Here is a 13,851-nt window from a genome sequence, read left to right on the forward strand (position 1 = left end):
CTCTCTGGCTGTCACCTCTGCCAGAACATGGAGCTCGGCAGATTTATTGTCATTAGTGCCCCCGCTGTATGAGGTGGAGAGTGCAGACATGCTGAGCTGACACGGCTTCATCTTTCTGTCAGTGTGCCATCACTCCATCCTTTCTTCACTCCATTTTTCGCTAGAGAACTACCAACCCTTTTGTTTCTTCCTCTCTCTCTCCTCTCTCCTCTCCTACAGGTAACTGATGATGGATCTGTTCGGCAGAGGAGAGCTCGGGCTGCTTGGAGGAGGTGAAGGGCTGAGAGATGACGTGGGCGTATCCGGGATCAGCTGGTCGGCAAATCGGCTCCCGGACGATATGTACCCGGCATCAGGATTGGCCCTTGCTGCCGCCTATCATGACATCAAGACCCGGCTGGCCAGTCTGGAGAGAGAGAACAGCAGCATCAAGAGGAAACTCAAACACTATGAGTTTAAGGTGGAGAGCAGCTCACACACATATGCAACACACAAACACTCTCTCTCACACACACACACACACACACACACACACACACATACATACAAACATACAGAAGGCCTGAATGCATTATTTTCCTTCTCTTCTCCTCTAGTTTCCTATGATCAGTAAATTTGGAGAGGAGAGGACACTGTGTTGTTCCTGTGAGCCCATCATCAAGGATACCAGTGTTATCCAATCAGAGACAACCAACCTACAACAAAGGATCAACTCTCTCACTCAGGAGGTACTCACAGCAGAAAAACACTATCACTACTATTGTTATAGACAATAAATAAAGATAGATAGATAGATTGATTGATTGATTGATTGAATAGTTGTTGTTTATTGGTGCATGCAAAATGTGACAAAGACTTAAAGTCCGTGTAAAGTAAGAATAAATGTGTTCTGCGTTTGACATACCACAGAAAAGTGTGTTGTTAACCACCCTGCCAAATTTGAATGATTAAAAAAATCGCCAAATATATGAAATTAGGCTTCAAAGTTGTGTAAAAATCAGCCTCTTTCTCTGCTACCAAACGCAGTGGGAGTGCCCACCAAGTTTGCTGAAATCCCGCCCCCTACCAAGTCACCTGTCAATCAAAGTCACCACCTCTACCAGAAACATGGACGCTATGTCTGAGAGCTTTCTGCTGCTAACTCAGCTGCTAGCTCGGCGGCTAACTCAGCTAACTGGCTAACTGTAGACTGTAGTAGTAGTAGTGTGTGCTGAATGTATTTATACCTCTACAGCAGCAGGGACGGGTTTATGCTTATCATTATTATTTAATGTGTTTAGAAGAAAATGTCTGAATTCACTTTACACAGTCTTTAAATGATGACGTACATGAAGCTTTGAAGTGTGAATCATCATCATCATCATCATCATCATCATCAGTGACTTAAATGTTAGTCAAGCCTCCATCTGTGTGGGTATTGTAACGTTCATACATGACACAAACAGAAAGCTTATATTTCCATCATGTTCTCTCTGTGTGAGCTTTGACTGCTGCTCTTTTAATGACGTCATCTCGTTACGTCCTCTCCTCCTCTGCTCTAAATTTGGATGAAAACTTGATGAATGATTTTTACGCATGGGCGTTGGAGGCATTGAAAATGTGAGTTACACAATCGTCACAAAATATGAACAGTCAAATAAATGCCAAGCTTGATTTTAAATAAATGTCCTGATCATCTTGTTGGGGCAGTGTTTGACTCACCTTAACTCTGCTACCTGACATCAATTACAAGCTACGGTCAGCAGCACTTGTGTGTGTATGTTTATGTCTGTATGTGTGTGTGTGTGTGTGTATGTGTGTGCACTGTGTGAGACCGAGACTCTACCATAAACTGTATATAAGAAATGGACGTAACATCCGTGACGTCACCCATTGGTTTGTGGACTGCTGCTCGGAAGCCAATAGTATCGAATCTAGGCAGCGCCATCTTGAAAATTTCAGGTGCATGCCGGGAAAAAAAGAACACGGATTCTACTTATATGGGCATGAGGCGGAGTCATGGACGGATGTATGGGCGGGACCAACGGCAGAACGGGGAGGCTGCGATTGGTTGCGAGGGCTGGATCTCAAGGACATTTGTCAATCAACCTGTCAATCACAACTTAGCCACGTAGCCTGCTTTATCGTCAAATATAGGCTGTGTCCCAATCTGGTCCCAATTGCGAGGCTGCATCCTCGAAGTACGCGGCCTTTGCGGCCTTCGAAGGATGCAGCCTTCTGAGGAACCTCCGAAGGCTGCATCAACCGTTGTTAAATGAGACGGTCTAGCCTTCGAGGCATTTCCTGGTTGCGTCACCAGCTGTTCCCGCCCATATGACGAGAAAGACGCCACGACCGAAAAGACGGTGAAAAAGCTGACAAAATGATAAGAGAGAAGAAAGGAGAAGAATAAAGGAAAGGAGAAGAAAACACACAAGAAAGAAAGAAAGAAAGAAAGAAGAAGAAAGAAGGAAAACACACAAGAGAAAGAATAATGAAATAATAATAATCTGTAAATAGTTATTCCTGATGTAATTTTTGTCAATAGTTAAATGTTTCATCACTTGATAATAAAAGAAAATATTTAATCCCTTGTTCTTCCTGAACAGTAGCACTTTATGCCGTTTGTTAACCCTGTTATAAATTGTACTTAAGTTGTAAATACTAAATGGAATAGACAACGTGTAACAATTGACAATATTTTTTATTTTATAACATTAACATAAAATCACCACTTCTTTTTCGCCTGGTGGGGCTGGACCTTCCCCTCCATGCCCATCTTTTCCAGTATTGTTCTAAACACAGAGGGAAGCAAGAGAAAAGGTAAACACAGGGATGCTATGTTAACAGACAAAAGGGTTCTAATATAGCAAAAAATTATCATAATAATGAAGTATAACATATAATAGAGACAATCCCAAACGTAGCTCTTTATTAAAATCTAAATTTGTTCATCTTAGTCTATATATATATATATATATATATATATATAAATATAAGTAAATATATATATAAGTAATATATATATATATATATACATAGGTAAATATATATATATAAATATAAAAAAATAAGTCAAGTAATAAAATATAAGTAATTAGTAAAAGTATAAAAGTATAAGTAGTAATAAGTACAAATAATTAAATAAAACAAACCAATACTTACACTTGAATGAAAAGTCTTCACCTGTTGGTGTCGCCATTGTTGTGTTTTCGCGGCACTGAACAGCAAAGATCTTGGGATCTGGGAGCATCTGGGAGGCCGCGAAGGATAGTAGCGGTGCATCCTCGAAAAAGAGGGAAAAGAAGGCCGCATTTCAAGGCTGCATTTGAAGGAGTCTTCGAATTGGGACAGCCTTCGCGCGGCGTTGTGACGTAATCGGCCTCTAAATGCGTACTTCGAGGATGCAGCCTCGCAATTGGGACCAGATTGGGACACAGCCATGAAATCAGGGAGGCCAAAATTAGGGTGACCAGAGGGGTATTGCACGAAACCAGGATAAGGGATTAAGCCGGGATATGTTAGTTATCCTGGCTGAATTTAGCCTCAAGTCGGTTAAATTTAACCCGGCCCAGTTACTATGGTGATTTATTCTCTGCAGCTAGCCTGCTCCAGAACAGGCTAACAACCAGGCTAAGATTATTCTCAGGGATTTATCTGGCAGTTCTACTGTCAATCGTGTGACAAATTAATGGGTTTTACAGCATTTCCATGGTCTTTCTAAATATGTTGATATAATAGACTATATTGTCGTTTCATTAAAGTCTGTTGACTGTTTAATTGCAACAGTCATTTTATAGTCATTCATGTGGTATCATTATTATTATTATTTACTAGCCGATACTCACAATGTTACTTGGCTGCTTCTGAGGCTGAGCAGCATCTGGGTCCTGTTACATGTTATTTTCTATTAGCACCAAATCACTGACTTCATATCCATTATGGGCTAAATGAGCAAGACATTTCCACAAAATTGACATGATACCTCAAGCCTGGAGACCAGCAACACTGTCTCCTCATCTGCAGAAGTGCATCCTGCAGCTGCAGATGTGCCTTCCCCCTGCTCTACACCTAATTATAATAATTGTTTGCACTTAATTATATTTCCTGAGTAGCATGTACTTTTACTTGCCACATTGAAATCAAAGTGTTTAATTTAATTTAAATCAAAACTGTTGATTAGTGGGCTTGGACAGTAACTTCTTTAGTCCTTTAATTGTAATGTTGACAGTTCTAGTGGAGCACTGTTGTATTAATTGTACTTTTTTTTTTTAAAGTATATTTTTTGGGCTTTTTGCCTTTGATTTACAGGTTAGCAGAGAGAGACAGGAAAACTGGAGACAGAGAGGGAAGAATGACATGTAGGATAGGAGTGCTTGGTGCGGGATTTGAACCGGGGTCGCCTGCAGCGAGGACTGTAGCCTCAACTCATGGGGCGGGTGCTCTACCCACTGAGCTATGCTTAACCCACAAATTGTATATTAACTGTACATTAATTGCACTACTTACGCATTGAGCCGGTCCGCGATTGTCTGCCAGGCTTTCTCCCTTTCCTTGATTACAGTGCTTTGTGCGTGTGTTGCCTTTTTTTCTTATCATTTCTTTAACCTCATCATGAAATTCCATCAGGAGCTGTTGTTCAGCGGCCGTGAAGAATGACGCGCAACACCTTTCCATTTTCCAATCTGTGATTCTGTGATCGATGCCATGGGTCTATTTGAGAATGCCGTGAACACGCACTTATCCCAACTATCTACACCTGGCTTGACATAGCCGCACCTTTTCATCCTGGCTCAGCAAACGTGCAACCGAATAAGCCAAGATGCGCAGGTCAGACTAGATCAAGCTGCGCTTGCTCAGTTATCCTGGATTTCTTTATTCTACTTTTGTGCAATACCCCTCAGATGTCCCGCAATGCATTGTTATTGACAGTCAGACTCCAGTTTTGAAATGTGTGTTTTATAATCTGGCATTTATCAGATAGGTTGGTGGAGAAAGCAGTGAGGGCTGTCATCAGGGGGCGGGGCGAGCTGTTTGATCATGTCAATCAGACTGTGACGCGGACGCAGGTTACGGGCGCGCGCACCAACTATAAACAATGCAAATGAGGTCAGAACAGCATGTAGCACGAGACATGGAGGAAACCAGTGCAAGGCGAGTCTGGTAAATGTTTGTGTGACGTTTGCTTAAATCATTTTTCCGTTTCACACCACATGAATACGACGTGAGACTCACAAAAAATGTGTTGCTCAAAAGGAGGCTTCCCAGTCCATGCATACATTCCTGCTAAAACCCAAACAAGAGCGGAAGTAACTTAGAGCTGCATTCTATCAAAAGGCCACCAGGGGGCGACCGTTTTGTGTTCAAAAAGACGTCCGGCTCTGTACAAGTCAATGGAGAATTCACCAATTTCTCACTTGATTTCTAACCTGAGTAAACGTTTTCAAAATGTGTTTATGGTCTCAATCGCTAGTTTAAAGCCTTCTTCAATGCTGTATGATGTTCATTTGTGAAATTTTGGCCTCCCTGATTTTATATTTGACGATAAAGCAGGCTACGTGGCTACGTTGTGATTGACAGGTTGATTGACCAATGTCCTTGAGATAAAGCCCTCGCAACCGATCGCAGCCTCCCCGTTCCGCCCATACATCCGTCCATGACTCCGCTTCATGCCCATATAAGTAGAATCCGTGTTCTTTTTTTCCCGGCATGCACCTGAAATTTTCGAGATGGCGCTGCCTAGATTTGATACTATTGGCTTCCAAGCAGCAGTCCACAAACCAATGGGTGACGTCACGGTTCTTATATACAGTCTATCCCTTTACCACACTGTGAAACACTCTCTATCATACAGGTGACAGGTCAGAAGACTGTGTAATAAGCTAACATCGACCATGTGGTTGTACAAAGGCAGTATCCGTAGTTACAGATGTGCTTGCTTCCTTTCTGTGGTGGTAATATTATTTTAGTTTTTGTTTCCTCCTGACCAGTTTTGGTTTGTATTTCTGGTTTTATTTATTGTATTTATTATTTTGTGTAGTGCCTAATTGTATACCCAGGTGTGCCTTTAGTTGGCATTGTCCAGTAAATGCAGATCATTTTCAAATGCATTTCTTTTGTGTAGTTAATCTATGTGATTCTGATGTGGGTGAGTTTTGTTTTGTTCGGATAATCAGCCTAAATTCATAATTTCTATTGGTTATCACTAAATTCATTGGAGAATCTGGAAACATGGCTTCAACAAAGTCTGAATGGGCTTGAGGTTAAAATTGAAACAGGAAGTGAGTGTGTAATCAGTGATGAATGTTTAGTTACAGTTAATAGACAGTTTTTACCTATTTGACTTCTTTCTAGTAACGATGGACAGAGCCCTGAAATGCTGCACCTACAGACTGAACTGAGGAATAGTTTTTATCCTTCAGCCATACACCAACTGAACTCTCGCTCCTCAACCACCACCCCCCCTCCCCCCACCACCACCACCACCCACACTTAATTGCATCACCACAGACTGATGTGCAATAATTGCATATGCACTTTAGCCTATCATTTCTGCAGCACTTCAGATCAGATTTGACCTTATGTAACAGTTCATGTGTGTGAATGTGAGCGTGTGTTTGGAGCAGAGTGGATGGAAACAGTCTTCTTGTATGAGAGATAGCTAATTTCATTGTATGTGAACATGCAAAGACAATAAAGGCATTTATTCATTCATTCATTCATTCATGATGGTGTGTAATAGTGTTATCATTACTGATGGTTGAAATCACAGCTGTAATCCTCAAGTTGGATTAATCAGAATTTTAATCAGAAGTCAAAGATGAGTCCTGTGTCTCTGTCTCAGCTCCAGAAGACCAAGGAGAGAGAGGAGAGGCTGGAGGAAGTCATCCAGGCTTACGAGAAGATCCACCTGGAGAAAAGCAACGTGCAGAGAGACTTAGACAAGATGGTAAACACGTTCACACACACACACACACACACACACACACACACACACACACACACACATCAATGTTTCATTATAATAAAATGCTGTGCCAATAATATTGTGTGTGTGTGTGTGTGTGTGTGTGTGTGTGTGTGTGTGTGTGTGTGTGTGTGTGTGTGTGTGTGTGTGTGTGTGTGTGTGTCAGACCACTCTAGCAGAGCAGCACGTGGAGCAGATCTGCAGTCTGGAGTCGGCTCTCAGGCAGAGAGAAAGTTCCCTTCAGAAACTCAGCGCTCAGCTCCGCAGCAAAGACGCACATCAGCCTCAGATGCACGCTAGCCTGGACGTTCCCCGAGGTCAGACACGCAGTCAGATCATGGTGGTAGCAGGGGAGGGGTACGAGTAGTTTGCCTGGATCTGGAGTTCCTGCTTGTTGCCCAGAAACTAGTCATCTCCAAGAAAAATCCAGCACAGAAACCATTTTTGCACTTTGGATTTTGTACAGATTAACCCTTTATAGGACACCCATTGAAAGCAAGGGAGGAAGGAAGGAAGGAAGGATGAAAGGAAGGAAGGAAGGAAGGAGGGAGGAAGTAAAGGAAGGAAGGATGGAGGAAAGAAGGAAGGAAGGAAGGTAGGGGGGAGGAAAGAAAGAGAGAAGGAGGGAGGGAGGAAGGGAAGAAAGAAGGAAGGAAGGAAGAAGAAAGGGGGAGGGAGGAAGAACAGATGGAAGGAAGGATGGAGGAAGGAAAGGAGGGAGGGAGGAAGGACAGATGGAAGGAAGGAAAGGAAGGAAGGACGGAGGAAATAAGGAATGAGGGAGGGAGAAAGGAAAAGAGGAAGGGAAGAAAGAAGGAAGGAAAGAAGGAAGGAAGGAAGGAATGGGATATTTACAGAAGTTACCAAATATAATTATTTGCCCAATAACGGGTTAAGCATCAAATTACAGTTTTTGGAAAAAATGACCAAACATCAAATATACACCCAGATCCAGCATGAAACCACAAACATGTAAAAAGAGTGCTGATCATTTAGGAATTGTAGCTTGACATCATTGTGTAGCAGTGCAGTGTAATTCAGACTGAAGCTGCTGTGTCCTGTGTTGTGTTGTCAGAGGGCAGAGGACCGACCCTGCAGAGCTCCCGCAGTCTGGACGCGCTGTCAGATATGAAGCTCCAGCGACTAGAGGCCGAGCTAGAGGGGGCGCGGCACCAGGCGGAGGGGGCGTGTCAGAGGGAGAAGGAGCTGAGGGCCAAGCTGCAGAGGCTGCAGCAGGAAGTGGCTCAGCTGCAGGAAGCACAGAGACAGGTAGGCCTCCAGATAATAAGACTGTGGCTTAACCTCAGCTGGTTGAAGATGATAAGAAACCTGCTGGAATGTTTGATCTTCATCATGTAAAGGTTGTGTTTAAATGAAGAGTTCAAGTGGAAACTGTAAAGTATCATTCTGCAAATTATCTTCTGCTCACTTTTTCTGTGAAAGGAGCAAAAAATCTGGAACTTGCAACTTGAAATTAGCCACACACATCACCACGTTATAAAAGACTCATCAAATCCCGATCAACTCAAGTCAGCAGCAAACCTGTACTCATGTCTAGTTTTATGTGTTTTATTGTACTTTGCTTATCTTCTTTTTACCTGGCGCTTTATTGCATTTATTGTATTGTATTCAGTTTAGCTTCTTTTTATTTTACTGTTAAAATCTCTTATTTTCACAAAAGCCCTTCTAGGAACAGCTGTTGGAAATTAGCATCTGCTATAAACACTGTGATACTTGCATCAGACAGCTGTTTCATGATAATAATAATAATAATAATAATAACAATAATAATAATTTGATGACATTCAGTGCAAAATTATGAGTAACCTTAACGGAATGGTGCATGAGATGATATCAGCAGGAATTACAGTGATAGGAATGCAGTGATTTAAATAAAGAAACACATCGAAATTGAATGCAATTTAGGAATGAATTGCACATTTACAGCAGTACAGATATTGCAAATTTGGGCCAATGAATGAATTGAAGAAAATATTAGAGGAGAAAAATAACATATTCATTAGCACATGATATCACTCTCTCTCTCTCTATCTCTCTATCTCTCTATCTCTCTATCTCTCTCTCACAGGTTTAGGAGGGAGGGAGGAAATAGAACACACAATACTCCCTAGAGCACCACTCACTGTGTGTTATTCATTTGACAATAGTCCCAAACAAATGCACTACTTCCTCCTGTTTGAGTTGCTTAAAAGTACAGTGAGCAGCTGTAAGGTTAGGGTTAACTGAGCAATTTCTGAGCCTCCTTAAAAGTGAGACTAAGGGGAGAGACGTCACATTTCTTCAACCATTTAGTCCTTTATATGATGAAAAATCGATAAGTGAAAATCCCAAAATATGTGTAATGAAGTGTAAATCTAAATGGTAAATGTATTGTACTTATAAAACCCTTTTCCAGTCTTTTTGACCAGTCAAAGTGCTTTTACACTACATGTCACATTCACACATTCACACATATTCATACACTGATGACAGGAGCTACCACACAGGATGCCAACCTGCTCATCAGAAGTTAATGTAAGATCATGCCAAACTAGTTGATATGGTGTTTTATTGAGAATTTAGTGTTTTTATGGTTACACCACTTAGACATTTTTTTTGATAATCCTTTTTAAAAGCAGAAATGTTATGCTGGGTCCACAAAAAAGAATGTGTGCACGTTATTCATACGTTTATTTTCACATTTTAATCCTTTAAATTTGACTTGAACCACATGGACACAAAAATACATCATTGATCCAGAAATGTGTGAGATAAGTAACCGCAGTTTTCCGTCAGTCACAGGAGATGGCGCCACACTGCGAGCACTGTGACGTAGAGTGGATAAAGAAAGCCGGGGACGAACAGTGAGTCTTAGACCAAAGAGGACAATATTAGGATATTTGGATCAAAAATTTTGGATTCATTTATTCAGTCGCTGTCTCTGTGAATGTTGCAGGGTGAACCTAGCGTTAGCCTACACTGAGCTAACTGAGGAGTTGGGTCGTGTTCGCAGCCTGGCTGTCAAACAGGGCGACCTCCTGCGACACGTCTCACAGGAACCTGGTAGGTCATGTTTTTTTAAACTTTTGAGTCAAACAGTGCAAGTTACAATGACAGTATTACCATAGAGGTTCATGGTATAGCTTTGTAACACTGAGAACACAACAAAACAGTCTCCTACTGGCCTGTTATATTTATTTGAAGGTGTTACAAGGTATGCTACAAAGGCAGTGGGCTGTGGTCTGAGCCCCAAAATTTTAGGAATTATTGAACTCCTTTTGAGACTTTATTATTGAGAATGCCAGTTAAAAGTGAGGTTAAGAGCTTCTTTCCCTTGAAATGAGTCCCCAATCGTAATCAATTAACCAGTGTCTCCAATGGACAATCAATAATTGACATGTTTTGCTGGGGAATGTCTTAATTCCCGATTGATGATGTCGACAAGTTACAAGTATCCTATTGAGTATTGGGACAACTCTTTTTCAGTCCTTGAATTCACTTCTTCTTCTTTTTCTCCCCCCCCCCCCCCTCTAGTGTCTCGTCCTCCCCTGGCTCCTCAGCGTCTCTCCCCGACCTCCCCCCAGCGCCCCTCCCTCTCCCCTGACAGGCTCCTCCCCAGCCCCTCCCCCCCGCTTTCACCGAACAACGGCCCAGCCTCCTACTCCCATCAGCTAAGCAGCAGCCGCCTACGAGCCAAGTTCCAGGGTCGCCGTAGTTACTCGGAGGTGAGGTCGTGGTTTATTTTTTTATGGTGCAGTGATACTTTGGACAATCCTTAAAGTCTTTTTGACCTCCTCCTTCTCCTCCTTTCTCCAGGTGTCTGACCCGTCCGCCATCCACAGGCCCCCGGTTCGCCTGATGAGGGATCCGGTGTCTACTCTTCCCAAACCTAGGCCCCTCCTTGGGGAGAGTCAGAGTTATGGCCAAATCAAATCCCAGCTCCGTACCTCCCTGGTGGGCCTGGTGAGGCCGGCTTCGGCTCACGGAGCTGGAGGGGAGAGAGGAGGAAGTGGAGGAGAGCGGGCAGGGGGCAGCAGCCTGAGCAGCAGTCCTCATCATTGTGCTCTGGACCGGGGCTTCCCCTTGGCTGCTGAGGTGCCAATAATAATCATTATTAACAAGCTTATATACCTACATAGTAACTTGCTGCTTCTACTGTAGGTAACCATGGAAATGAGTTGAATTATGTTCAATAATATGGACAAATAGTATGAGATAACAAAGGCAAATCATAGGGGGACATAATAAAGCAGGATAACACTAGACCAGTATCAACTTAATATCAATGTAAAATTACTTAATTACTTAATATATCATGGTTGCTTATTACTAGTATAATAGTTACCCCCCCCCCCCCCCCTTACATTATTATACTATTGTATTATCATTATATTAGTGGTATAAAATGATCTTCAAATGACAATAATATCATTTATCGGGAATATTTCTGAGACAATATATCGTCCAACAAAAGTAGTTATCATGACAGGATTTTATATATATATTTATATATTTTCACATTAAAAGCCTTCTATCTGCTTCAAATATATAAATCTTCCTGGTTTAATGTGAAATATCTCAAATGGCAATCAAACTTAAGAAACACTTTTTTACATTCCTAAACCTCAGTTCTTTTCACAGTAATCATCATGTCCCTCCTCTTATCCAGGTGCATCACTTCTGTCATCTTGACGACCCCCCTGAGCCCACCCCACTGGTGACCCCACCCCAGTCCTCTGATGACGAAGAGGTGATGAATGATAATCAAAACGTGTGTCACTCTTGTGTGTGTCTTTTAAAGCAGTTTTATTCACTTTGAAGATGTCTGTTACAGGACGTGTGCACCTATCTATCGCCGGCTGCCAGCCCACCTCAGACGCTCGGCGCGACTGGGATTGGCTCATCATCGCCTAGGGAACAGCCCCTCCACCCTTCATTCCCATCACCGAGGAAACAGCCCCACCATCCCTCTTTCTCAGCCCCAGAGGGACCTGCCACCCTCTCCTGCCATCTGCCTCCCTACATGAACACTGAGCACGCTCAGTCATGGCCCTCCATTAATGTGAGTTCTAAACAGTGTAGAGGATTACATAAAGTGGTTAATAGATTCTTTGCGTTCCCTGTGGGGAAACTAGGTCACTGCAGCAGCAAAAGAGATTCACATGAAAAAAAAGAGGAAAGGGAGACTAAATATGAACCATTGTTTTATATAATACAGGACTGCAAATGTATTCATTACAGCATATTAGCATTAGAACTTAAAGAAGCAGAGAAAACTAATTTATTGTAAATAAAAACAGGAATGTAAACATGTTAAATGTGAAATTAACCAAATATGATTAGAACCAAAGAAGAACCAAATATGATTTAGTTTCAGAAAGTTAATGCCTAATGATTTTTTTAAAAGCTGCATTAACACATTTTGGTCACCTGGGGGCAGTAGAACAAGCTTTAAACACAACACTGACATATTATCATGTTAAAAAGTTAGCATTAGCATTGATATGGAGATGTGTTTCTGGTGACTGACTAATGAATGTAAGGATGGATTTCTGTTTGACACTAGACAGATGTATCATACATAATGAAGTTGTATTATTATTATGCTTTAAAGCTTTCCAGTAGAGTTGTGTATTTCTGTTAAATATTAGCTACATCCAACAGGCAGAGTGCTCAGCTCAGCATTAACTTTATAAAGCAAAAAGGGTTAGGGTTAGAGTTAGACTCTGACACCGAATTAACAAAATCTACGTAGCAGCACCCCTAAAGCTCGCTCATTTACACGTTTTAATTAACACATATTATGTTTGTTTAATCTGCACAAGAAGCAAAGTGTAAATAAAGGACAACTGCTCATTTTTTAAATGGGTGTTATGTCCTCGATAGTTTCTTGGCAACCAATAGGGACCCCAAGAAGTGACTGTGACACTAGTTTCCAGCAGGAGAACGCTATGTGTTAATGAACAGGAACATATTAATGAGTCTTTGTGTTAATTAACATTGTCTTGTAGCAATCTCTGGCATCAGCAAACCAAAAAAACTACAATCAGCATGAACTCACTAATCACATGTCTTGCTGTCTCTACTTGGTGTCTCTGTAGTTGCCACAGCAGTGATATGGAGGCCTATTAAAATGATACATTCACAGACAACTACGGTGTTCCTATGGTGGCTATGATGCATCACCTCCATAGTTGTGTTGTAACCATGTATAACCCTTTAAATCCAGCTGAAGGCCTTATAGCTCTGGTTTGGTCTTCACCAGCTGCTATCAGACATTGTCATTTGATCCATTGTCAGTATAAAATCTTCATTAATGCATGTATAAGTTGGGGTTCAGTAGTTTGAAAGCTGTCTTTCTCTGTCTGTAGTTATGGATGGAGTCAGAGGAGAGTGCCGTTCGTAGCTGTCCTCTGTGTCAGCTGACCTTCCCAACTGGTTACCCTGACGACGCCCTCATCAAACACATCGACTCCCACTTAGAGAACAGCAAGATCTGACCTTCTGTCAAAACCCATTCAAACCAGAGGTGGGAATTCCACCCATCTTGATTGTTTTCTTGTTTTTTTTTGTGTGTGTGTGGTTTGATGAGCCTGCATGCTCCTTTCAGTGCTGCCTATGGAACAGCAGTCCTCTGGTACTACATAAGGGTTACATGCCTTGCTCAAAGGGGCACTTTACTGTGCCCTTCTATACAGACTGTGGAATCAAACCAGCAACCTTCCACTAACAGTACACCTCTGTTTTTCTACTCTTCAGACTCAAGTGCTCATCATTTCATTTCCAGATTGTAAATCTTTCTAAATCACTTTGGTTCATACATAATATCTCTCACAAAGCACCATATCAACAGTTCTATGAGTGGCTTTTATCAAATGCTGTTTTATTCTTTTCACAAACCAGCT

The 13,851-nt window shown here is 41.8% G+C and overlaps 1 protein-coding gene across 1 annotated transcript; it reads left to right on the plus strand.

Annotated features, from left to right (window-relative positions):
* The first annotated feature begins 226 nt into the window (after positions 1–226).
* Positions 227–13,446, plus strand: LOC128378346 (TANK-binding kinase 1-binding protein 1-like). Its single transcript, XM_053337832.1, has 12 exons — positions 227–460; positions 597–728; positions 6,824–6,928; positions 7,113–7,263; positions 8,022–8,215; positions 9,743–9,810; positions 9,903–10,018; positions 10,481–10,671; positions 10,763–11,041; positions 11,616–11,696; positions 11,781–12,008; positions 13,318–13,446. The coding sequence occupies exons 1-12, from the start codon at positions 227–229 to the stop codon at positions 13,444–13,446; spliced, it is 1,908 nt and encodes a 635-aa protein (XP_053193807.1).
* The last annotated feature ends 405 nt before the right edge of the window (positions 13,447–13,851 follow it).

Source organism: Scomber japonicus, chromosome 18 (assembly GCF_027409825.1).
Source record: "Scomber japonicus isolate fScoJap1 chromosome 18, fScoJap1.pri, whole genome shotgun sequence".
NCBI lineage: Eukaryota > Metazoa > Chordata > Actinopteri > Scombriformes > Scombridae > Scomber > Scomber japonicus.

What these genes read in the sequence shown, in the direction of transcription:
- LOC128378346 (XM_053337832.1), top strand. Translation starts at nt 227, where the DNA reads ATGATGGATCTGTTCGGCAGAGGAGAGCTCGGGCTGCTTGGAGGAGGT. An exon ending in ACAGGAACCTGGTAGGTCAT is followed by an intron (nt 10,019 to 10,480) that starts GTTTTTTTAAAC and finishes CCCCCCCTCTAG; the next exon opens with TGTCTCGTCCTCCCCTGGCT. An exon ending in AGTCATGGCCCTCCATTAAT is followed by an intron (nt 12,009 to 13,317) that starts GTGAGTTCTAAA and finishes CTCTGTCTGTAG; the next exon opens with TTATGGATGGAGTCAGAGGA.